A 24,475-nucleotide genomic window follows, 5' to 3' on the forward strand; every position below is an offset into this window, starting at 1 on the left:
TTTTAGGGCCCCCACCCTGCTCTGGGCCCTGGGTACACAGCACCCTTTAGGCAAGGCAAGGCAAGTTTATTTATATGGCACATTTCATGTACTTGACAACTCAATGTGCCTCACAGTAGCACCAAACATAGCAAAAATAGAATAAAAAGCATTAAAAACACAATGAAAATCAAGAAAACAAATCATTAGTTACAATTACATTAACATTTCAATCTCCATAGGCCGCAGTAAAAAGGTGTCCTCTCAGCCTGGACTTAAAAATGCTCAGGGTTGAGGCCTGTCTCAGATCCTCATTGAGGCCGTTCCAGACTTTTGCTGCATGAACCTGAAATGCAGCCTGACCATGTTTAGTCCTGACTCTGGGAACCACCAGGAGGCCCCTCCCTGACGATCTCAGGGCCCGGGATGGTTCATACAGCTGTAACATGTCAGAGATGGACTTCGGTGCTTGACAATGAAGGGACTTATACACAAGCAGAGCTGTTTTAAACTCTATTCTCTGAGCAACAGGAAGCCAGTGCAGTACCCCCCCAGTCCGACGCCCCTGTGCCGTACCGTGCCCCCCCCGTCCCAAACGCAGCGAGCCTCCCCTGCGCCTGACACCCAAATCCTCTGCATTTAACCTTTAGCGGCTGCTTTTTCCCACCGAGTCTTTGTGGTTTAGCCTGACGAGCGTCTAAGCTAACACAGCGAGACGTAAAAGAGTCAGGCGGGGGCATTAGGGGCTGAGGGCGGCGGGGGCGTTAGGGACTGAGGGCGGCGGGGGCATCAGGGGCTGAGGGCGGCGGCGCCTCTGCCGGCTGAGCCCGTTCAGGTGAGGCTTAGGGGCTGTTTGTCCAGTCACTGCTCATTTGCCGGACGCGTAAATACGGCTCTATTTCCAGCACAGCGAGAGTTCTGTCACTGCAGACCCAGAGTGAGCCCGGATAGAAGCCACAGAATGGACTTTTCTTTCTTTAAATGTAGTTTTTGCCATGATTGTTGTGAGTAGAAACATTGGGGTTTTCACACTGTACACAGACACAGTGTTATTGTTGCATTTTGTGTCTTTATTGTGTTGTTTTTAGACCAAACTTCACAACACACATTTCCTCTCCTGAACACGAGTGAAGGGACCGGCATCTCTCCCTCCCCCCTTTCTCTGTCTCACTGTTTTAAATATCATTGGAACGACAAATGAAGGCAGCTTCGCGTAGTTTGGTTTTCGATCATAAACTAAACTTGTTAAATCATAAGCCATTCCTATTTGAATCTTTGCCTTTCTTGCCGCACAACGAACAAATGAACAAGCCAGTGTGAGGTAAAGCTGCTCTAAGCGATCCTGTTTTGCTGGTCCTCCACCGTTTTATTCCTATCAACCTACCTCACCCCCCCCCCCTGCACCATGTAAACACAAACACGTGAACAACAGATGCTAATGTTTGAAGCAGCAGACGCAGCTACAGTTAGCGGCTAACGGTTTAGCATTATGGCAGAAGTTTTAAAACGATCTGACCGACCGGCTCTGATGCTGAAATCCTCCTGACATGTCCGTTTGTTTCATTATCCAGTATCTACAGAAGCCTCAGGTCTTTCTCCTCACAAAGCAAAGCAGCACCAGAGGAGAGGCTGAGGCGTTCAAGGGCTGCGGGGAAAAAGTTCTGCACTGTGAACTTAGCTCTAAATGGAAGTATTATGTGGTTCTAAATGTCCAAAAAAAGAGAGACTTTCATGAAAGTTGCAGTTTGGTCAATAATTGTAAGTCTCAAAATGTTCGTTTTGCTACATGTCTTATTAATGCTGATAAATGAAGATTAATGAGACTTCCGTGTGGGCTAAACAGTGTGGAGGGGAGTGAGGGCCGACGGGGAGAGCCAGGTGAGGGGAGGGGGTGAAGCAGAGTTCACTACTCCACCTACTGATGGAAAAAACATCTGAAAGACATGACTTAAGGCAGCTTTAAAGGACCGTTTTTCCACACTGAGATATGTTCTTACCTGAGCTGTGACGAGTTCTTTAGGACCTGTCTGATCTTCAGTCACGTAAACACAGCGCAGACGGCGTTAGCATTTAGCCTCTCCCTCTCTCCTCTATAGCTCCAAAACAGGTCAAGATAGAAGCTACCAAGCTCTTCCACGTTTTCCCTATTTAAATATGGTTACGTGAAGTGTTCCACTACAAAGTATAATTACACACAATTAAACAATGTGGATTTTCTAAGCGGATAAAAGGGGGAACTATATTGTAAGGCGTAATAATACCAGGAGGAGTTCGGCGTCCGCGCAGTAAAGTGAAGATTACTGCGCGGATTTCAAACTACTCCTGCGTTCTATGGATCATCCCTTTCATATGAAACTACATCTTCTTTAGCCTTAAATGTAAATGATGAGTTGGAACTCATTTAATCATGAATAATTCATTAGTTAAGTGTAACTAACACTAAATAAATACTTAACCATGAATAAGTGAAGTATGCGAAGAACTATTCATTATGAGTTAGTCCCACTTAACAAATGAACTATTCATAATGAATTAAATGTTAATTCATCATTTATTGAGTCAAAACATTTCAACTGGACATTTTCACGCACAGTTTCCCGACGTTTCGAGAGTTTCCAGTTCTCTCCTTCAAAGACGTTGATCCTCTGAGACGGTGGATCGGGCGGTGACGATGTGGTAGATACACAGATGTTGTAGATTACAGATGTTGTAGATTACAGATGTTGTAGATTACAGATGTTGTAGATTACAGATGTTGTAGATACACAGTCTCCAGGCAAGACTCGGATCATTCTAAACTTCTGAGGAACTATGTATGAAAATGTCCCGTTGAAATGTTTCAGTGTTGTATCTACCTGGATGATTTCAGTCTTTGCTTTAATAAGGTGTAGTTACTGTTCACATTATTCCGGAGCCTCGCGTGGGCGTCGCCATGAATTGGTCCCGCCCCTTTTCTCCTATGTGTTAACATGGGGCTGGAGAATCCACATAACATCAGTCACTACAGGAAAACAAAGCCGTTTTCAGGCCGACAGAGAAACGCTGCAGAGTCGACATGTCGGAGCAAAACATCAGGTTTGAGCGGAGAATATTTCCCCTCGTTCTCCGTTAAAATGAACGGCTTCGCGCTCGACCGGACGTGTCTGGACAACGAGGAGTCGAGACAACGCAAAAAGTGGCAAAAGTGGGCGGGGCGGAATAAGGTGAATAAGGTGTTACGAAGAAGAAGAAGAAGATGTTTATTTATACAGCGCCTTTCACAGACATGGTCACAAAGCGCTTTACATGAGACATTCACTCCATATTCACTTTCGCGACTACACACGTCTGCGCCAACGGACCCTCTGACACCACCATACATTCACTCACACACATCATTCATCCTGGCCTATTGTGCATGTTTTTAGTGGTAGGGGAAACCGGAGAACCCGGAGGAAACCTACGCTGACACGAGGAGAACATGCAAACTCCACACAGAAAGGCCCCGTCCCTGGTGGGAATCGAACCCGGACCTTCTAGCTGTGAGGCGTGAGCGCTAACTGCTGTGCTACCGTGCCGCCCACAAAGTTGCCAAAGTTTTCAGAAGATTAGAAAGTGTAATAGGCGGCGTTCACGTGACATCACAACATTCTAAAGAGCCATAGTTTAACATTGAGGTGGATCAACTGACGGTAACTATGGTAACGGTGGTAACTGACAAAATGCATATTTTTATGTCTTTGTTTTTTGGCTCATATCTCAGTCATTACTGGAGGAATCCACATGAAACACAAACTATCACAAAGTTCATCGTCTCCTCTGTCGGCTCATATGAACTAATGTACAATTATTATCTCTAAAAAATGTCAAAAAGTGGTGACAATATGCGAAGACATGACCATGATGTTGTCCAATAGAAAGGACTTTCAGACATAAAAATAATATCACAGTTTGTGAATCCAATCACGATCAGACACTGAAGAGGAAAAACATTTGTCAATTTTCGTTTTGGAGATTTCTTCCAAAAACTGCATTTCTCCCATAGAGTTGTATTGGCCCCGCCCTCCATCTGACATTATGACATCATCACATTCTAAATCGTGAACGCCGCCTATTGTATAGTATTTATTGGTTTTCTAATGTCATCTCTTTTACATACTTTGCCCTTCGAGATGGATTGATGTAAGACTGGAATCTCTCATGTATTGAACTAGTGACGTGTGATATTTTATTGCGACGAGTGGGAAGGTTTTACATTTACCAACAACTACAAGCCCTTGCATTGTTATTGTAATATTGTGAACATGAAGATTTTCCCTGAGACAGTGAGGCAGGCTGCTGTACACGCTGTTGTACACGGAGCATGACTGAAACAAGGCGCTGGTTCTAATAAGCAGTGGATTCTTGAACAGGAGCCGAGCCAGACTGTCCGACCTCCTGACTCGCTGCCAGCCTGTCCATTTCACAGTTGTTTAAAACCACAGTCTCTCTCTGACGTCTCTGCACAAACCCTGTTCTGGTTAGATCATCGTGGCTTTGAAATATCACATCTTCTCTTCTTCTGGCAACAGTAGAGATGTTCTAATCAAACACACTAAATTATCATGACACATTGTTTCTAAACCGAGTAGCTCTTGATAAATTGTAATTACTTTCCCAAAAAAAAAGAAAAGAAAACAGGGATTCACTTGAGGAGAGTGTTTTTTAATCTCCATCAGTGGAAGGACAAACCGGCTGCGACTGGAGCTGGAACAAACACGTCTCATTTTCTTTCTGACGCCTTGATTGGAGTTTGTTTACTGTTCCCCGGCCGATCCATCACGGCTAATCTGAACAGTAAGTGCGGTTTGTGGCAGGTGGAATCAGACAGAAACGGTTAGTGCTAGATGTTCTGCTCTGGAGGGACAGTCTGCTGTGAAAACGTGAGATATCATGACACAAATGAAGGTTTGGGCCAGGGAAATGGTTCACCTCTTCACTCCCGCCTGAACCGAGAGGATCTTTTTCCTCACGTCATCAGATTTTTTTTCCCGACATTTTTTGTTGGGTGTTCAACTCATTTTTGTCATTTTTTTGTCAAATTTTTGTCACATTTTTATCACATTTTTGTCCTTTTTTCGTCAATTTTGAATCCATGTTTTGTCACATTTTTGTCATTTTTTTGTCATTTTTTTTTTAATCAATTTTTGTCCTTTTTTGTCACATTTTTGACATTTTTTCATACATTTTTTGTCACTTTTTTGTCATTTATTTATCAATTTTTCGTCACTTTTTTGTCACATTTCCGTCATTGTTTTCGTCTCAGTTTTGCTGCTCTTTTCACAGCTTTTTTCCAGAAGCTTTTGGATTGGGGTAAAGCCAAACTGGAGAAACTGTGCTCGGTTCAGGTGGGAGTTAAAGGGTTAACTATTAGGATTAGGATTAGGATTAGGATTATTTGTATTTTTAGACAAACCAACTCATAGATCTATACAAAATCACAGCAGACCGTCCCTCCGGAGCAGACGATCTAGCGCTAACCGACAGAAACGGAGGCTGTGAAACGTCAGGGCGAGATGTGCTGCAGGGAAGACTCGTTCCGCGGACAAAAGGAAGGAGCGAAGCGAAGAAAAGGACATGAAACAAACAAAGGATAGAACGGATCAGCCGGGGAGCGACCGCATGTGATTTAACCAGTTCCACCAACCCCGTACGCTGTGCTTCACTCATGCAGAACATATTTTCAGAAGCTACAACGTCTTACGCCTCATTTACACCGGGAGCTCTTCCTGGACGTGACGTACGCGGGTTAGGGTTAAGGCCTCTTCATCCTCCACAAGACGCGTTGCTGCCGAACGGCCACGCCCCCTTTTTCCGCATCCAAAACAAACAAGGAATGACCGAAATAAAACGAGCTATTTGACTTCAAACTATTAGAAAATGTATCAGTCACGATATTGCAAACATGTTGAAGATCGACTTCATGTTCAGCCACATCTCCCGCTGGTTTATTATGTTAGAAAACGTTAAAAGCAGCTCACCTCCATGTCACTCGGTAAAACCATGTGGTTTGAGTCTGTGTAGCCTCAGTACAGGTTTGTCCATCTAAGAACCTTCACTGAACATGTTGGTGATGTTTCCCGGTGTTTGATGAAGGTCTAAGGTTTACAAGCCTGGTGTCCCTCCGTCCACAAGCCTGAACCACTTTTTTCTTCATCACTCGCCTCTTTCACGCAGGCAGCGCCAGGCTCCTCTGTTTCTTCTTCGTCCTCGCCCAAAACGCCCTCGTGTTTCTCTCCAGGAATTTGTCCCGTGTGCGTGTCCGTGTAATCCTTCAACGAAGTATTTTACTGCCGCGAGTGGTGCCTCAAAAGTATCCATGTTCTCTCCGTTTTCCGCACCGGTGTTAGGACGTAAACATTGGATTCTCGCTTCCCGCTTCCGCCAAAATAACCCCGCCCACTAAAAATCCAGCCAATCACAGCCAGAGTTCTCGCAGCCTTGCCGAACAAAGTTCTGCTGAGCTGATGCGTCAGCCAGACCTGCCGAACATGAATAGGCCTTGGGATCATTTTGCCTCTAACATGGGTGAGTAATAACATTTGTCATGATATATCACACGTTTTGCTAGTCGTGCATCGAGCTCCGCCAATTCATGAAATGATTAGCATGTCTTGATGATGGGCAGTATTATTGTACGCTAATGTTTACTTACCATCGCAATTTAAACTTGTGGCACCTGAGCGCCACGCCTGCATATTCTTCACGTTGTCTTTGTAAAGTTTGTGTTGAGCATCGTAAAGTGAGCTGTATTTCTCCACTTTTCGTCGTCCATCACAAACACGAGGATGCTGCGTGTTGTGAACTTCGAAAAATCAACAGAAAACTTATTTTGACAGGGTGTGGGAAGTTTACTTTGAAAGACTGGACCATTTTCCCGTCTAAAATTCCGGAATTTGCCGCATATACGCGTCCGAATTAAAGGAATAGGCCAACGTTTTTACATGTGAGCGGGGGAAGTCTTTAGGAGTTACTGCGCGGACGCTGTGCTCCTGTATCATTACGCCTCACAATATAGTCCCCCTTTTTATCTGCTTATAAAATCCACACGTTACATTTCTGTGTAAATATACTTGGCATGAAAACACTTCACGTAACTTTATTTAAATAGGGAACACGTGGAAGAGCTTGGTAGCTTCTATCGTGAGCTTTTTTGGAGCTATGTGACATGTGGGAGAGGCTGCGTATGTGTGAGCGCACGGACAAAGACCAGACGGGGATATATTAACTCGGCTAAGGTTAGGTAAGAACATATCTCAGTATGGAAAAAGGGTGGCCTATTCCTTTAAGACTGCATTCTAATTTAGGCGCAGCCTCGCGTCAAAACGCCCGTCCCACGCCCGTATAACAATGTGGTGTAGGTGTAAATATCATGACAGGTTAGAGTGGAAACAGTGACGCCCTGTAATTCCTCTGGGGTAGATTCGCCGTCACGCCTCATTTACACCAGGTACGTTTTGTCCACGCTCCGTTTTACGTACGTCAAATCACGCATTCTAGTTACACACAGTGTCCGTCTGTCTTTAATCCGTCCTTTTAATCACATGTAAATCAGTAATGCCGGGTTATTTTCTGAGTTCAACATGCCGTATAGGAGCTTATATACATTTCCTAGATTAGAACTTCATTTTTTAGGCAATGCTTTTTTACCTGAGCCTCAAGAAACATCACATGGAGCTGCCGTTGGTCTGTCTGTGTCCTCCTCCTCCTCCTCTTCCTCCTCCTCCTCCTCCTCCTCCTCCTCCTCCTCCTCCTCCTCCGCTCAGGCTACTTACTTAGCTTTCAAATGAGACACTGCACTGGCCTATAGGCTGTCCCAACGAAACAACAAAAAGCCTCAACAAAATCATGGCAAAAAAGCATCAAAACACAAGAAAATTCAGACTAAAACTCAACAACTCGGACAAAAACATGGCGGTAAAGCAACAATAACAGAAGGAAAAAGCAGCAGAGACACTTCAAATGAGCCGCCGCACTGAGAGTCCAGAATCTTTCCGATTTGGGTAATGCCAAACTGGAGAAAATCAGATGGGGGTTGAGAGGTTAATAATAAACTGCAGTGGCCTCTTATACATTTTCCACAGCAGAGCGCACGGGCCAGACAGTATTTAACACACAAACAGAATGGAAGACGTGCTAACTGCTCTCCAAACAGGCCCGACCTCGGCGGCACAACACGCCATTCACGCCGTGCCAGCGCCGCCGCTCCGCCTCCGTTTGCATAAGGCAACTGGAAATAAACATCGTTGGTGTTTTATACCGAAGTCAAGGTAGATTAACCTTTCACCTCATGATTTAGTGAACGATGACAGCGGAAAGGACGGTCCGCTGTTTTAATGAGATCACTCTGAGAAGGGACACTTTGTGCTATCAGACAGTAACGTGAACATGTGGACGTGACCAGACTCGGCTTCAGCGACACACACACCTCTGTATTAGCATTAGCATTAGCATTAGCACAGTATAGCATCAGTCTGGAATGAGGGATAACTGTTTCAGCCAATCACAGCCAAGCCAAGAGACAAACAAGTGAAGTACTGCAGTAGAAAATGTCAGCATTGTCCTGTTGGTAACATTATAAAAGAAAGTGCTTGTTGTTGTTGCAAAGGCCAAATCCACCTTCTCGCAGAAACATGGCCGCACGATTGTCTCGTCTGGATCTATTTTTGGGTATTTGCTGACTGTTTGTCTCACAAAAACTGCAGTTTAGTAGGGCTGTGCAATTAATCATATTCGATTACGATTTCGATTACAACAGTAAACGATTACAAAATTAGCATAAACGCAAAAAATCGATTATAATTTTTTTTTTCAAATATTTTTTTTTTGTTTTCAATTTTTTTTTTCTAATTTTTTTTTTCTAATTTTTTTTTTCTAATTTTTAATTTTGGGATTTTTGTCACTTTTTTGCTGGATTTTTGTCTTTTTTTCTGATGGATTTTTGTCTTTTTTTCTGATGGATTTTTGTCTTTTTTTTGCTGGATTTTTGTCTTTCTTTGCTGGATTTTTGTCACTTTTTTGATGGATTTTTGTCTTTTTTTTGCTGGATTTTTGTCTTTCTTTGCTGGATTTTTGTCACTTTTTTGATGGATTTTTGTCTTTTTTTTGCTGGATTTTTGTCTTTCTTTGCTGGATTTTTGTCACTTTTTTGATGGATTTTTGTCTTTTTTTTGCTGGATTTTTGTCTTTCTTTGCTGGATTTTTGTCACTTTTTTGATGGATTTTTGTCTTTTTTTTAATGGATTTTTGTCACTTTTTTGCTGGATTTTTGTCTTTTTTTGCTGAATTTTTGTCTTTTTTATGGATTTTTGTCTTTTTTTTAATGGATTTTTGTCTTTTTTTTGATGGATTTTTGTCTTTTTTTGCTGGATTTTTGTCTTTTTTTGCTGGATTTTTGTCATTTTTTGGATGGATTTTTGTCACTTTTTTGATGGATTTTTGTCATTTTTCTGCTGGATTTTTGTCACTTTTTTGATGGATTTTTGTCACTTTTTTGATGGATTTTTGTCATTTTTCTGCTGGATTTTTGTCACTTTTTTGATGGATTTTTGTCATTTTTCTGCTGGATTTTTGTCATTTTTTTAATGGATTTTTGTCATTTTTTTGCTGGATTTTTGTCACTTTTTTGCTGGATTTTTTTAAAGGCAACAAATAATCGTTTGAATAATCGTGATTTCAATTATGACAAAAATAATCGTGATTATTATTTTTTCAATAATCGAGCAGCCCTAGTTTAAAGCCTCGCGAGCAGATTTACAGACTAAAACAGGGGTCGGCAACGTCAGGCCCGCGGGCTAAATCCGGCCTTCCAGCGCAGAACCTCTGGCCCTCAAGATGATTTTGAGAAACAGTATTATGTAAATAAGAGCTCAAATTCCTTTTTCAGTTCTCTAAACCAGTGTTTTTCAACTTTTTTTGAGCCATGGCACATTTTCTCCATCAAAAAAATCCCGAGGCGCCACCAGCATAAAATGTAAAAAAATGTAACTCTATAGCCTATGTTCTCAATATAAAGTCATTCTGATCAAAGTGCTGAATCGGACCATCGTATAGTCTGGCTCGCCACAGTGCCACAGTCACCGCCTCCTGTCACATTCATGCATCAATAATTCTCTTGTCTCTTGTTTCCTCCTGCCATTACTGATATGGAAGAATATTACATGGTCACTCTGCTGATCACTACACAGCACTGAGACTCCACAACAGCACATTATTTGCAGATGATTTATTTATTTACACTGCTCTAAACATGCAAGAAATAGTGTCAGTATTTTAAAAATGCCCAGAATATCCCACTTGGTCCGACAGTATGTAATGTAAAACAGTGATTCTCAACTGGTGGGTCGGGCCCAAAAGTTGGTCATGGAACCCTTTTCAGTGGGTCGCGAGTCTATCGGGATCTTTTTTTCAATATTTTCCATCTGAAACTGTATGGAATTATAGTTTTAAAGGCATTTCTACTGCTTGTTCTATAAAAACTTGTGGGAAAACACAATATTTTGTAGGATATATGACAAATGAAGGCTTTATTTGGGTTATTTGTCCCGTCATCCGAGGGTAACGCTGGGTCCCGACCTGGGAATCACTGATGTAAAACTTTTGCAGAAAAAAGTTCTTTACTTTAGGCGACAATGTTGAGGTTCGGCCCTTGGTGTTTTGACGATGATGAAAATCAGTTTCAAGTTTAATGGTTTTGTAAAGCCCAATATCACAACAGAAGTGGCCTCACAGCTGCACCGAACATCAAGGCAATAAAACAGAGCAATAAATATGACAATTAAAGGTTCAGGTGATATAATGTCCAATAGGAGGCAGCGACGAGCGGCGTGGGCGTCCCCCGTCCCCAGCAAGGAAAAACTCAAAAACCCGGCAGGAGAAACTCAGAAAATCAGCCCACCTCAGCCCAAACTTGCCTCTCCCTGGACTAAAGGAACAGGCCACCGTTTTTCCAGACTGAGATCTGTTCTTACCTGAGCTTAGACGAGTTGATACGTACCTGTCTGGTCTTTGTGTGTGCCCTCAGCCTCTCCCAGTGTATTCCTATGGCTCCAAACGGGGTGAAGTTAGAAGCGACCGAGCTCTTCCACAGGCACAAAGACCAGACAGGTACGGATCAACTCGTCTAAGCTCAGGTACGAACAGATCTCGGTGGCCTGTTCCTTTAAAACCAAGTCCAAGGTACACTTTCTTTGTCCTGGTATTTGACCCGTCCTGCTGAGCTGCTTTTGTAGATGCAGGAGCAGTGGGTGACTCCGAACTCATCTGTTCAGATACTGGATCTCGCTCATGAGCAGAGGTGGGTGATACTGAGTTAAACCTCTTGAAGTAAAAGTACTCTAGTGGTGTAATATTATAATAAAGTGTCTGTGAAAAAGGGAAAACAAATTGTAGCCTAAAAATACACTTAGAGGTGCTTCAATTGGCTCTTGAGTATTAAAACACAGTTGAAAGAAATACAGATGCCTCAAAGAGAACGCTTGAAGAGGAAAACCATAACTAACTTTTATATTTGACCCCGGCAAGTGAATCTCTGAGGGATTTGATACATTTCTGAAAATTGTTTCTGAAGAAGGAAATCAAATTCCATCTTCCACTGTCCTCTTTAATTTAGTTAATAAGTCAACGTCATTAAAGGGATGTTTCAGGATGTTTGACATAGGGCCTCATTTCCTCGTTATCCAGAGTTCATGCAGTTCTTATGTTTGAAGAGTTTCGTGGCGCTAGGCTAGTGCAAGGCTAGTGCATGTCTATGGTATCAGCTAGCCTGCATTAAACACAGTGTGACCCGCTCCACAGAGCACCTGAGGCAAATCACTGATAACACCAGACTAACCATATACATGTCTGTGTCCATAGAGTCATTTTAACCATTTTGCATTTAAAAGAACTTATATCTGAGCAGCATCAGCTTCCTGGTTGTATAAGCTACGCGGCGGCGGAGTGATCTGCTAGAAAATAGTCCCTCAGAATGCGATCATTCATGTGATGCAGGTCAGTTATATTCCAAACATGACTCTATTGCATGTAGGCTTGGGCAGTGTTTCCTTAATTGGCCGTTGACGATGTTTACAGTGAACCATCGTGATGGTCGATGATATCGTCCATTTCTCATTATAAGCATTTTTTCCATAGCCCATATATAAGCTGCAAATTACTATGTATGTTAGGAAAATGTGAGATTGCAGATAAATGGATCTAAACTAAACATGATTTGAACAGTCACAGAACACGACTTTTGCAACAGAAATGTGTTAAAACTCGTGCGTAAAGTCTGAGAGGAGAACGACTTATTCAGAGCGTGAACTCCAAGGCTCTGATCGCACTAATACAAATGTAAGTCGGAGCTTATTATTTGCATTTGCTCAGTTTTAACGTAATGTTTAAGAAACAGTGGGTGAACGGGACAATATTTAGAAGTTTGCGTCGTAGCTTACGTTTTTGAAGCCGCTCCAGGCGCCGCCCGGTCCGTGAGCTAGTAACCTCGTACCTCCTGCACCGCCTCTTTCCTCTCCTCGTTCTTCGTGAGAATAATCCGTTCGCTCAGCTCGCTCCGATGTGAGATCTCGTCATTTTAAAACGGTTTAAGTTTCCGTACGAAGGAAAGCAAAGCAAAACCACGCGCTGTTAAACTCTGAGCTGCAGAGAGAGAGATACATCCCTTTAATTTCTCCCTATAAAGTGGCATTTCTTCCCTTCTTTCGGTCTTATTTTAAATCCATGTACAGAAAGTCGTCTCTAGCCCATCACCGCACTTTGTCCAGCACTAAACGAAACCATCTCTCAGCAGGTTTGTGTGTTACATGTTGTTTCTTACCATCACACGACCCATTGAAGGCGTCTCAAAGTAAAACTGTCGATGGAGGTGACGAGAGAGACTCTGGCCCCCGGTCTCTCCGCAAACCTCACCACCCTCTCCAGCCCTTCGCCTTTTGAACTCACTGCCCCTTATTTTATTTGACCCCCCCCTCCACCCGCTCCTTTTCTCACTCGGGCCCGAAATACAGCTGTGGAAATCTTACGTTCAGAATGTGAAAAAGTCGCATGAATAAACGGAGCGAGCGCAGGACAAGCAGAGGCTGAACAGGATGTTGTTTTTCTTTTTTCACCTCTCCGTCCTTCACCCACCGCCTCTCGGACTCTCTTCACCGCCGCCTCCTTTTCTTCTCCAACCCTTTCAAAACCACGTCCCGTTTGACTGTGTTACCGCTTTATTTATCGGATCAAAGGGTCCAAAGAGGAGGCGAGAGTCACGATCCTTTCTGCTTTAAAAGAGAGACAAAACGGGCTCACACACGACTTTTTTTATATTTAATTTAAAGTGTTGAAAGTCCCAGAGTTCAGAGCGGATATGAAAGAGTGGTTTGCACATAAAGGCTGTGTCCTGTGCTAACGCTAAAGCCATCCAGAGGTGCCCAAGCGTTTGCATAGCACTGCTTTTCTTATTCAAAACTTTTCGCACTTGCAACTTGTTGATCCTGAGGTAGTTTTTGTTTGTAGGATTATTTTTCTCTCCATTTGGGTTCACACATTTGCCAATAATCGTGAGGGCTTTCATCCAGCAACAGGCGCATGTGTCGAGGGAAGAAAATCACCTCGGTTCAGAGAATGCGGGAACTTTACCCGAGTGCTTGTTTCCTTTTGCCTGGAAAAGATTTAAAGCAGCACTAAGTAATTTGTTTACCTTAATAAACCCTCCCCGTAGTCCCTCTGGGGGTAATACAAGTGTTAATGGGATGATTGGGGGGGTCTTTCATCTTGCAACTTTCCAACCAGTTGGAGCAATTCCATTCATTATTTCAAAAAACAGTTTAAAACCTTAATTTTTGAGAAATATACAAAAAATGCTTAAGAAAATGTGGTTAAGTTAAGCTCGTTACTGTTGTGCATAAATTGGAACAGAGAAACAAACAAGCATTTGTATTTACAAATTACCATATTATTATTTTAGTAAAGAAGAAAAAATATGTACTGTATATGTGTGAATGTATATATATATAATATATTGTATACATTTGTTTTTTTTTGTAACGTCTTTGATGGTAGATGTTGTTTTGTTGTTTTGTAAGTAGGGTAGGAAAAATAAGCCACGGCTTCGGCGACACCTTTTCGGTTTCCCGCCTTGTCTGTGATGAATTTGCAGAACATACTGTACTTTTTGTTTTATGTTTTTGTAACCGAATAAACATTCATTCATTCAACCACCGGGTCGGAGCCACCAATACACACTAATGGAATCACAAAGAAGAAGCTAACAGGCTAACGGGCAAAGCTAACTGCGCACTAGCACCACTTTAGCAGTATTTACAGCCAAGTTTGAGTGAAAAAACCATAGAGTAAATAGAGTAAAAAGAACGGAACTTGCTACGACACCTGCAGTGGCGCTTACGGCCTCTAGGGGAAGAGTTACTTAGTTCTGCTTTAAGGCGAGACGCAGTGGTCAATGTTGAGATTTTTACTTAGATTTCTCTCTACACAAGTTTCAATAAATAAGAATCTTGGTAACAAATATATCAACAAATCATGAATTTAAACCAATACATTATGTAGATTTCATCGATCCGATACGGGATAAAATAAGATGTCTGGTATCGGCTACAAATATCCGATACTGAACCGATACCAGTTTTGGTTCTTAACGCCTTAAAAACACAGCTTTTACCGCCTACATCTAAGTAACTATGGGCAGGCTGAGTTTGTTTAATCCTCCATAATTGTATTTTTGATCACTGCGCAAAATGCCGCGCTAGCCAATAGCATGCTAAAGCTAGCGGGTGCATGCTAATGCTAACGAAGCTAATGAAGGCTGGTTCAGAAACTATGATAGAAATACCTAAAGTGGCCTCATTAAATTAAATAATCACTGTTGAAGAGAAGTGTTTATGTTAGTTTAAGAATGAACTGATGTAACATGTAGGATATAGTATAGTATAGTAGGATATTTAGTGTAGAAAAGTCCAGTGATCCTTGTTAAATGTTCATTCAAGATAATAATGCATTGGTTTTATATAGTCCTTTTCTGGACACACTTTACATTGCATTATTCATTCACTCCAGACTTTGTGGTGCTAAGCTATTATTGTAGCCACAGCTGCCCTGGGGTAGACTGATGGAAGCGAGGCCACCAGTCTGCGCCATCGGCCTCTCCGACCACCACCACTCACTGCATTCGCCCCAGGCCCTGGTGTTACTGACCGGTCCCCATCCTTTACGGACCAGGCCCTTCAGCTGAGCTTCCATGACGGGATCGGGCCGAGCAAAGGCGCTCTGGCCCCAGGAGTTTATTAAAAGATATACTTTATAATTGATCTGTAGCATCATGACAGTAAAATATGACTTTATGGATCATAAAATGGAGAAAAGACTCAATTTTTCACTCAGAAAAAGCCACTTTCTCGAACCCAAGCGTGTGGTCTCTCATCATGTCTTGTCAGATTCGTTTATCACTGAAGCTGCATTAACTCATTCTCTCGCCCTCTTTCTCTTCCCGTATTATTTATTCTGTTTCCTCATCTAAACCCTGTGTTTTATCACTTTGACTCCTCTCTCTCCACCTCCTCCCCCTCACTGTGACCACTGGCTCTCCCTGGTCTTCTCTGTGTCCCCTCCCTCCTCTTTGTGCAGCTCATGTCTCTGCATGACAGCAGCACCGCCGGCTTTAGGTGGTCAAAGGTAAACATCACTGTGGAGTTTCTTTGTTTTGTCTGTGGACTGTGTGGCGCCCGCTCGCACCGCGCCGTTTCGCTGGTTTAGCTGAGTTAGCTTCAGTGCAGGACAGCAGATACAGGCGGCATCGAGTCATAGAAGGGGGCGTGGCTTCACCGATACATACAAATAAAGTTAAGTGTAAATCGGGTCCATATGGATGTTTATCCACAGCAGATTGTTCAGAAGTGAAAAAACGGCCGTCGTAGCAAGCGCTAACTAGCTTTAGCATAGCTTTAGCTTTAGCATTCTCCGTTATTCATGTATTTATGGGCTGTTGAACCACTTTGCTCCTCCCCATGTCTTTGTATCTTTCTTTAGTAGAAACTATTTTCATAATTCAGCATTTGTTTTTCAAGTAGTTTTTGAATAATTAGAGTTAAAGTTTAGATTGTTTTCCCCCTTAACTGTTTTCAAACATGACCATATATGGGCGATTCCAGAGACGCGTCTGTATCTACGGAGCTTTACACCAAAGGAGACTCTCAAATGTAAAACACCGGAGTTTTTATTTACATAAAACATTGAGAGAGCGAGTCAAGTTTAAACTGTTGTGGTTCCGAAGCCGTTCTGAACTTTTCCCACACATTTCTACTAAAGATGCAGAATGTTACAAGTATTATCGAAGTGAAGCTTTACCTTCGCAACGAGCCAATAGACACGGAGATCTTTGTGATTGTACAAAAGCTAAAGAAACAGCGATGGAGCTTTCAGACCCATCTCAACCCCATCCATGTCCTTAAAGTCAGTAATGATCTGCAATATGAGTTCATTAAAAAGGTTTGGTTCATCAGAAACACAACTGTTAATACTAACGCCGAGTTTACCCCAGAGGACTTACAGCGCTGTAGTTGTAGCGCAGCTCACGCGTGTCACTGTTTCCACTCTAACCATCATGATATTTACACAAGCTTTGTTATCCGGGCGTAGGACGGGCGTATGGACGCGAGGCTGCGCCTACATTAGAATGGAGTTCTAATTCGGACGCGTATACTCGGCCAATTCTGGAATTTTAGACGTGAAAATGGTCCAGTCTTTCAAAGTAAACTTCCCACACCCTAAAAAATAAGTTTTCTGTTGATTTTTCGAAGTTCACAACACGCAGCATCCTCGGTGCTGTTTCTATAAATAAATGCACAAGCGAAGCAAAGTAAGCTAAAAAAAAAATGCTAATCATTTCATAATTGGCGGAGCTCGATGCACGACTAGCCAAACGTGTGATATATCATGACAAATGTTCTTACTCACCCATGTTAGAGGCAAAATGATCTCAAGTGCTTTGGGGAAGAGCAGAGACACACGCGGAGCTTTAGCTGCTCTGACGCCAGATCTGGACATTTAAGCTTTCAAAAATGCCGCGTATCAAGCGCCGCCGCGTACGTCACATTCAGGAAGAGCTCCTGGTGTAAACGAGGCGTGAGGTCCAGTTCTTCGTCATCATCGTTTTACTGATGATGAAAGTAATTTCATCATTAAAAATGTAACAATATACTGTTTGTCATAGTTAGGCTTGTAAAGGGGCAGAAAATTCCTGAGAAATTTCTGGAAACTTTCAATGGGAACTTTAGCTCGGACATTGAGGGAATTTTCAAAAATGATGCTTAAAATGCTTAAAAAACATGATATTTTTTGCATTTTGTGTTGAATAAATAAGTGTTGAACTATTAGCCACCCATTCATATGTTTATGAAGCATAAAACCTTTGAGTGATGTCACACCACGACCCCTCAGAAGTGTGAGGACCAACTTTCCTAAACCGACTTTCTGCTTAAAGCTCTTTCTAATGAGCAGCAGAGTTTTATATCATGATTTTGTTTTATCACACTGTTATTGGTTAAATTCACCCATCCCTAACTCAGATCAGGACAGACACTAAAACTGCAGGAGGAGTGGGCGGGGCCTGCATTAACTCATTGACTGCCAATGACGTCTATAGACGGCACTGAGGTTTATCAGTGGGGACGGGTGCAGTAAAGCGTCATGCAGCTTTCATGTAAAGATCTTACTTGTAGACACTCTTTCATTGAGTCAGCAGGTGGCAGCAGTGTGATCTCAGACGAGGGAAGGACAATGGCAGCGAGAGTAGGAGAAGATCCAGAGAGAAGGAGAAACTTAAGGAAAATACAGCAACTTACCCTTGAACAGGTTTTGGTTAGGGGGGGTTCTCGTAGAAAGAGATCATGGTGGAGGATCAAGGAAGCAGACGGGTATTAGACCTAAAAAAGCCGCTGTCAAGCTAAAAATGCTAACCCCGAGCCCACATTCGGACAGAGCGACCGGCGGCGCCTTTCATCACAGCGCACGAGAGAAGCACATGAGAGAGTGAGATCTGTTTTATAGACGGAAACCACTGTTCAGAAGTTTGACGTGTCACTAAAGCAAAACATAGTAGCGTCAAAGTAACTGCTCTGCTTGATTACAAAAAGCTTTTTTCAGCTTTTAGGTCAGAAAACTGCATTACTAAAGAATGGAAAGAGGTACAAACAAACTTTTTTTTTAGATGAAAGAAGATTATCTTATCTTTCTTTTGGTAGGTTTGGTGTTGACATAGACCTGGAACATCATTTTCTGTGGGACTTCCTGAAAGTCAGTGGGAGCTCTCTGACTTAAAATGGCTGCAGTCACTGAGTTAAACAGAGCAGACCTAAAGTATAGACTTAATAAAACAACACAATATTGTAACACTGCACAGCTGTATTACAATGATATAAAGACGACACAAACATGGAACGAGTCTGTTATTCCATTTCTAAAAGCTCATTGTTGTTTTGACCACAAACTAAACTGTCCTCTTCAAACCCTGGTGTCAGCCATCGCAAAGACGATTCTTTAACACTTTTCATTTCAGTGTAAAACTATCAAATTCAGTTTCTACCTGTCTGTAAAGAAGCAACCTTCAGCCGTGTTAATTTGTTGTTTTCTCCCATTCATTCCCATATATTCCTGTTTATTCACATACATTTCTTTAATCCACATGGACAATTTATGTTGAAAATTCCCTGTATTTTGCATCTCTATTCAAAACAACTGCTAGAAAACAACAGGGCCTTTAGATCGGAAAACCCTGCTTTGTATTATATCAATTACAATATAAATGGTTAGAAAAAGTGCTGACAAATAGTTATGAATGTCCTTCTTTATTCATGCATAAACTGCCTAATCTTCCCCGATATGCACCTTTCTTTCGCTCATCCGAACATAACGAGATAATCACTCGACTACATTCGTGCATGGCTAAACTTGAGTGTATAATTTTCACGGCGTGAGTAATACTGCGACCCACTTTATACCGGCATTTTCCCTTCAGACAGATAAAGTGAAATAAATCACGGCTAAAAGTAGGGATGCACCGATACCGATACCAGTGTCGGGTATCGGGCCGATACCACATACTCGTACTCATTCATGAGGTCCCGATACCAGAAACCGATACCATTTGACGTGAGGCCAGCGCAGCTACGAGGCGCGGCTACGAGGCGCGGCTACGAGGCGCGGCTACGAGGCGCGGCTACGAGGCGCGGCTACGAGGCGCAGCTACGAGGCGCAGCTACGAGGCGCGGCTACGAGGCGCGGCTACGAGGCGCGGCTACGAGGCGCAGCTCTCAGCTGAGGAGAAACGATAGCAACAAACTGGAGAATTCTTTAATGGAAATACAATAATCCACATAGAGATTACTTTATTAGAGATGACACTCCCTAAACCAGAGTCTGTGCTGGATTTAACCAGAGCTAAATGTTGTTCGTGCTGCAGCGTCTGCAGTGTTTACAACATACAGGCTAACGATGCTAGCTCGCGGCTAGCGCAGTTTTGTCCATTCTGACGCCGTTTTATGCCCAGGGGTTCATTCTTCTGAAAAACTAACCCAGCGACTAAAAAGTCCTCAGAAAATCCAAATGAAAGACATACAGCATGTCCGTGTTCAGCGAAGTTACTACAAACACACGAGAAAATCCACACGGAGCTGAAGTAAAGACGAAAAGAGACCATTTAAGAAACATCTCAATACTATTGTTCAATAAAAACACATAAATGAATAAAGCTCAGGCATTGGAGCTTTAGGACATGGACTTTTCTGTCTATGATGGACAGTGCAATAAAAATTAAAAATTATTTTGAATGAAAATAAAATAAATAATAAATGGCATCAGCACAATTCTAATATAACTGCTCTTAAATGTGTCGCCGACTTTACTTAAGGAAATGTACACGAGTAAATTTACTAATTACAAACCAATGCTGTGAACAAAGTAAGAATGTTGAAGAAAATGCCTTGTACTCGTATCGATATTCGGTATCGGCGAGTACTTAAATCCAAGTACTCGTATCGGTTTTAGAAAAAGTGGTATCGGTGCCTCCCTAGCTAAAAGAAACGTGTAGTATTTGTGACCGCCTTTTCCTGTTGTTGTTGAAGGTGGAGGACCTGCTGACGGCCATGGAGAAGATCAGGCAGGAGCTGGACGTGATGAAGGCCAAGCTGTCGTCCACGCAGCTGTCCCTGTCCGAGAAGGAGAACCACCTGACGGCGCTGAGGGCCGAGCGCAGGAAGCACCTGGAGGAGGTCCTGGAGATGAAGTGAGTTAGCGTTAGCGTTAGCGTGGTTTACGGCGTGTGGGGCTTCTGCTGCTGCTGCTGCTGGACCGGCCTCGGGTTCGAGAATGAGCTCACTTTTTAAGCATCTGCGCAGTTTTCACTTGTGATTCTCAGACGTAAATGATTCAGGGCATTTTGGTATTTCGCTTTTTCAATTTCACGTCTACCGAACATTTTTCTGAGATTCCTTCCCTCCCGGTTTTAAATGTGAAACTCTGGAGCATTTGGACATTTGGACACTGCAGCCTGTTAAGTGTTCGCCAGTCGTGACCCGGCTGCCACTAAGCTTTTCCACAGCTCTTTTTTTTTTAAACTTTTTTTTAATTCAATTTTTCATTTAAAAAGATATAAAACACAAACACTGCCAGTGCCGTACAGCAAATATTTCTTATCAGTCCATACCACTAGATGAAATACTTATAGAGTAAAAGCAACTGTCCTTCAGTTCTTTGAGTGCACAGGTTGAGTCCTCTTCTGTTTGATATGTTCAATAAAGGATCCCCATATTTTTGTAAATTTATCATGTTTGCCAGACAAATTCTATCGAATCTCCTCGAGGTACAGACAAGACATCATATCATTCAACCATATGTAATAACTAGGTGGCGTGGTGGCCTTCCACAGCTTGTTGTAAGGACTTAGAATATAACAAAGTTTGATCTGAACAACCAAGTATCACTATTAAAATGCTAGGTGTTATCGCTTGCTTGTATATGGTACTATACAAAATAAAAATTTGTGACCAAAAGTTTTTAAGAGTGGGACAGGAAAAAAAAAATGTCCTAGCGCACCATCACTTGCTTTACATTTGTCACACAATGATGAAATCGAAGGGAAAAGTCTATGTAGCCTAGTTTTAGAATAATGTAAACGATGTATGACTTTAAACTGTATTAGCTGGAGTCTGGCATTTATTGAACATAATTTAATCCCATTTAAAGCTCTATCCCATAAATCAACTGAGATCTCGGCACTTGCATCTGTAACCCAAGCTTCTTTCATATGGTTCGATGATGATGGTTTAGTTTTCCACAGCTCTTTTCTCTACTTTAGAGAGTTTTAGTGAGTTTGCTTGCACCTCTTAAAGGGATGTTTCAGGATGTTTGACATAGGGCCTCATTTCCTCGTTATCCAGAGTGTTGCTGATTTCTGGAGATTTTTTTCTTTGCAGTTCTTATAATTGAAGAGTTTCGTGGTGCTAGGCTAGTGCAAGGCTAGTGCATGTCTATGGTATCAGCTAGCCTGCATTAAAAACAGTGTGACCCGCTCCACAGAGCACCTGAGGCAAATCACTGATAACACCAGACTAACCATATACATGTCTGTGTCCGTAGAATCATGTTTGGAATATAACTGACCTGCATCACATGAAGGATCGCATTCTGAGGGACTATTTTCTAGCAAATCACTCCGCCGCCGCGTAGCTTATACAACCACGAAGCTGATGCTGCTCAAATATAAGGTCTTTTAAATGCAAAATGGTTCAAATTACTTGTTTTTTGAAGACAAATTGATTATCATCTTCAAATAATGTGCTGTTATTGAGTCTCTGAGCGGTCTCGTGATCGACAGAGTAACCATGTTCTATGTTATGTTTGAGACAAGAGGATTCGTGATGCATGGATGCGACAGGTGTGACAGAGGCATTGTGGCTGGCGAGACTATACGGTGTTCCAATTCAAAACACTTTGATGAGAACGACTTTATATTGTGAATATAGGTTACAGAGTTTTTTTTTTTTTACATGTTCTGCTGGTGGTGCCTCGTGATTTTTTTATTAGTTTAGTTTAGTTTATTTGTTCACTTGTTTATTTGTGAGCAGTTAAAATTCTGCTCAAAAGGAGTGGGCCGAAGCAAAAGCTTATAAACGCCCACCCCGAAATCATTACAATAAAAGTGTATATCACAACAATAGTACAAAAGAACATATTACAAAGTATGAGAGCCTTGGAACACAGCATGCGCACACATGAACACAATGTACTCGTTTGTGATTTAACGCATTATGATACAATGATACATTTAGCAAGATCATACTTGGATTTGCCTCCTTAGCGAGGAACCTGTTACATTTCAAAGCGTCTGTTTTAACACGGACCACCCTTACAAAGCACTTAAGGGAATGTTCATGTAATTAACAGAATTTAGCAGAAGAGAAACGAAGCACAACTTCAACAACAGTCTCGTTACATGTACAATGTTTGGTACAAAGCAAGTTACAAACGGCGAACGATCAATGGAAAAAATGTGCCTTGGCTCAAAAAAGGTTGAAAAACACTGCTCTATGGACACAGACATGTATATGGTTAGTCTGGTGTTATCAGTGATTTGCCTCAGGTGCTCAGGGTCACACTGTTTTTAATGCAGGCTAGCTGATACCATAGACATGCACTAGCCTTGCATTAGCCTAGCACCACTAAGCTCTTCAAATATAAGAACTGCATGAATTACAAAAGAAAAATCTCTGGATAAAGGAAATGAGGCCCTGTGTCAAACATCCTGAACTATCCCTTTAATACGACAGCTTTCTGCGCTGCCGGTGACTTTATTTCTATTGCCGCTGCTGAAACAATTTCTCGCCTTTGTTTTTCTGCTGAAGAGAGAATAATATATTTCTAATCTCCTGCGCTCTGGTCTCTCAAGGCCACGTGCAGCTCTTTACAGCCGCTCTTTTGATCCTCGATGGTAGAAAAGGTGATGCTGCTTCAGTTTTGAGCCGCCGCCAAGCCAGAAATACGGCAGTGACCAATCGTTTTGTTCACGTCTTCCAAGGATTTCCATCAGTGACAAAGATTTCAGATGAAACTTGTGCTTGTGATTGGTTTATTCACCATCGCACAGTAAGAGAGTCGGTGCGTGTTTGGTTGTTGCCGGTGAAAGTGCGTCCTCGACTCTGAGACTGTCGGGTTTGAAGTCGGGCCAAAGAGGCTCTTCTGATGCTGAAGGTTGTGACATCTGACACAGTTTATGATGTATGTGCTCCATGAATGAGATCATTCTGTCTGAAAAAGGAGGGCGTGGGGGTGGGGCGCTCGCATTTTGACTTCTCTATAGTGTCTGCTGTATAGAAAGTACAACTGCACAGGGGGTGAGTCGACTGTCCCTGAGGTTAACCTTAAATCATTCATGTTTTAATGTTTCAATACTTGCTCGTCGCTCAGTCTAAAGCACAAACCTCACGATTCATTTTGCCTGATTTTGCTGTATTTGTCAGTTATTGCGGTGAGTTTTCCTGAGCTGTGATGATTGAAGGAAGTTGAGTCGAGTCCTGTGGGGAAAATCAAAGACTGTGGCCAATAACAGAGAAATGAAACAGGTGGTTACAAAGCACCTGCCACTTATTATATATATGTTTATTCATTTTTAAAGAAGAACTAAGTAACTTGTTTACATTAATCAATCCTTTCCGTAGTCCCTCTGGGGGCAATGCAAGTGTTAATGGGATTATTGGAGGGTCTTTCATCTCCCCCTGGCCAGAAACCATAATTGCAGCTTTCCTGCCTACACACTAATGACAAAATGACAAAAACTGAAAAAAATGACAAAAAAATGACAAAAAAATGACCAAAAAAATGAAAAAAAAATGACAAAAAATGACAAAAAATTGACAAAAAATGTGACAAAAAATGTGACAAAAAAATGACAAAAATTTTTTAAAAAAAATGACAAAAAATGACACAAAAAATTTACAAAAAATTGACAAAAAATGTGACAAAAAATGTGACAAAAAATGACAAAAAAATGACAAAAAATGAAAAAAAATGACAAAAAAATGACAAAAAATGACAAAAAATGACAAAGAAAATGACAAAAAAATGACAAAAAAAATGACAAAAAAATGACAAAAAAATGACAAAGAAAATGACAAAAAATGACAAAAAATTTGACAAAAAATTTGACAAAAAAGTGACAAAAAAATGACAAAAAAATGACAAAAAAAATGACAAAAAATGACAAAAAATGACAAAAAATGACAAAAAAAATGACAAAAAAAATGACAAAAAAATGAAAAAAAAAATGACAAAAAATGACAAAAAATGACAAAAAATGACAAGAAATGACAAGAAAATTGACAAAAAAATGACAAAAAATGTGACAAAAAATGTGACAAAAAAATGACAAAAAAATGACCAAAAAAATGACAAAAAAATGACAAAAAAATGACAAAAAATGACAAAAAATTGA

At 41.6% G+C, this 24,475-nt stretch overlaps 1 protein-coding gene across 2 annotated transcripts in view; it reads left to right on the forward strand.

Annotated features, from left to right (window-relative positions):
• LOC306960088 (ELKS/Rab6-interacting/CAST family member 1-like) overlaps positions 1-24,475 on the forward strand; it is a gene marked incomplete at its 3' end in the record, with an annotated part of 300,396 nt that overhangs the window by 133,191 nt on the left and 142,730 nt on the right. For both annotated transcript variants that reach the window (XR_013792655.1, XM_079552392.1), the window contains exon 16: positions 20,112-20,272. Coding sequence is in view for 1 of the 2 variants with exons in the window: in XM_079552392.1 (XP_079408518.1) it covers positions 20,112-20,272 (161 nt within the window). The remainder of the gene's footprint in view (positions 1-20,111; positions 20,273-24,475) is intronic.

Source organism: Gobius niger (genome assembly GCF_951799975.1).
Source record: "Gobius niger genome assembly, chromosome: 2".
Lineage (NCBI taxonomy): Eukaryota > Metazoa > Chordata > Actinopteri > Gobiiformes > Gobiidae > Gobius > Gobius niger.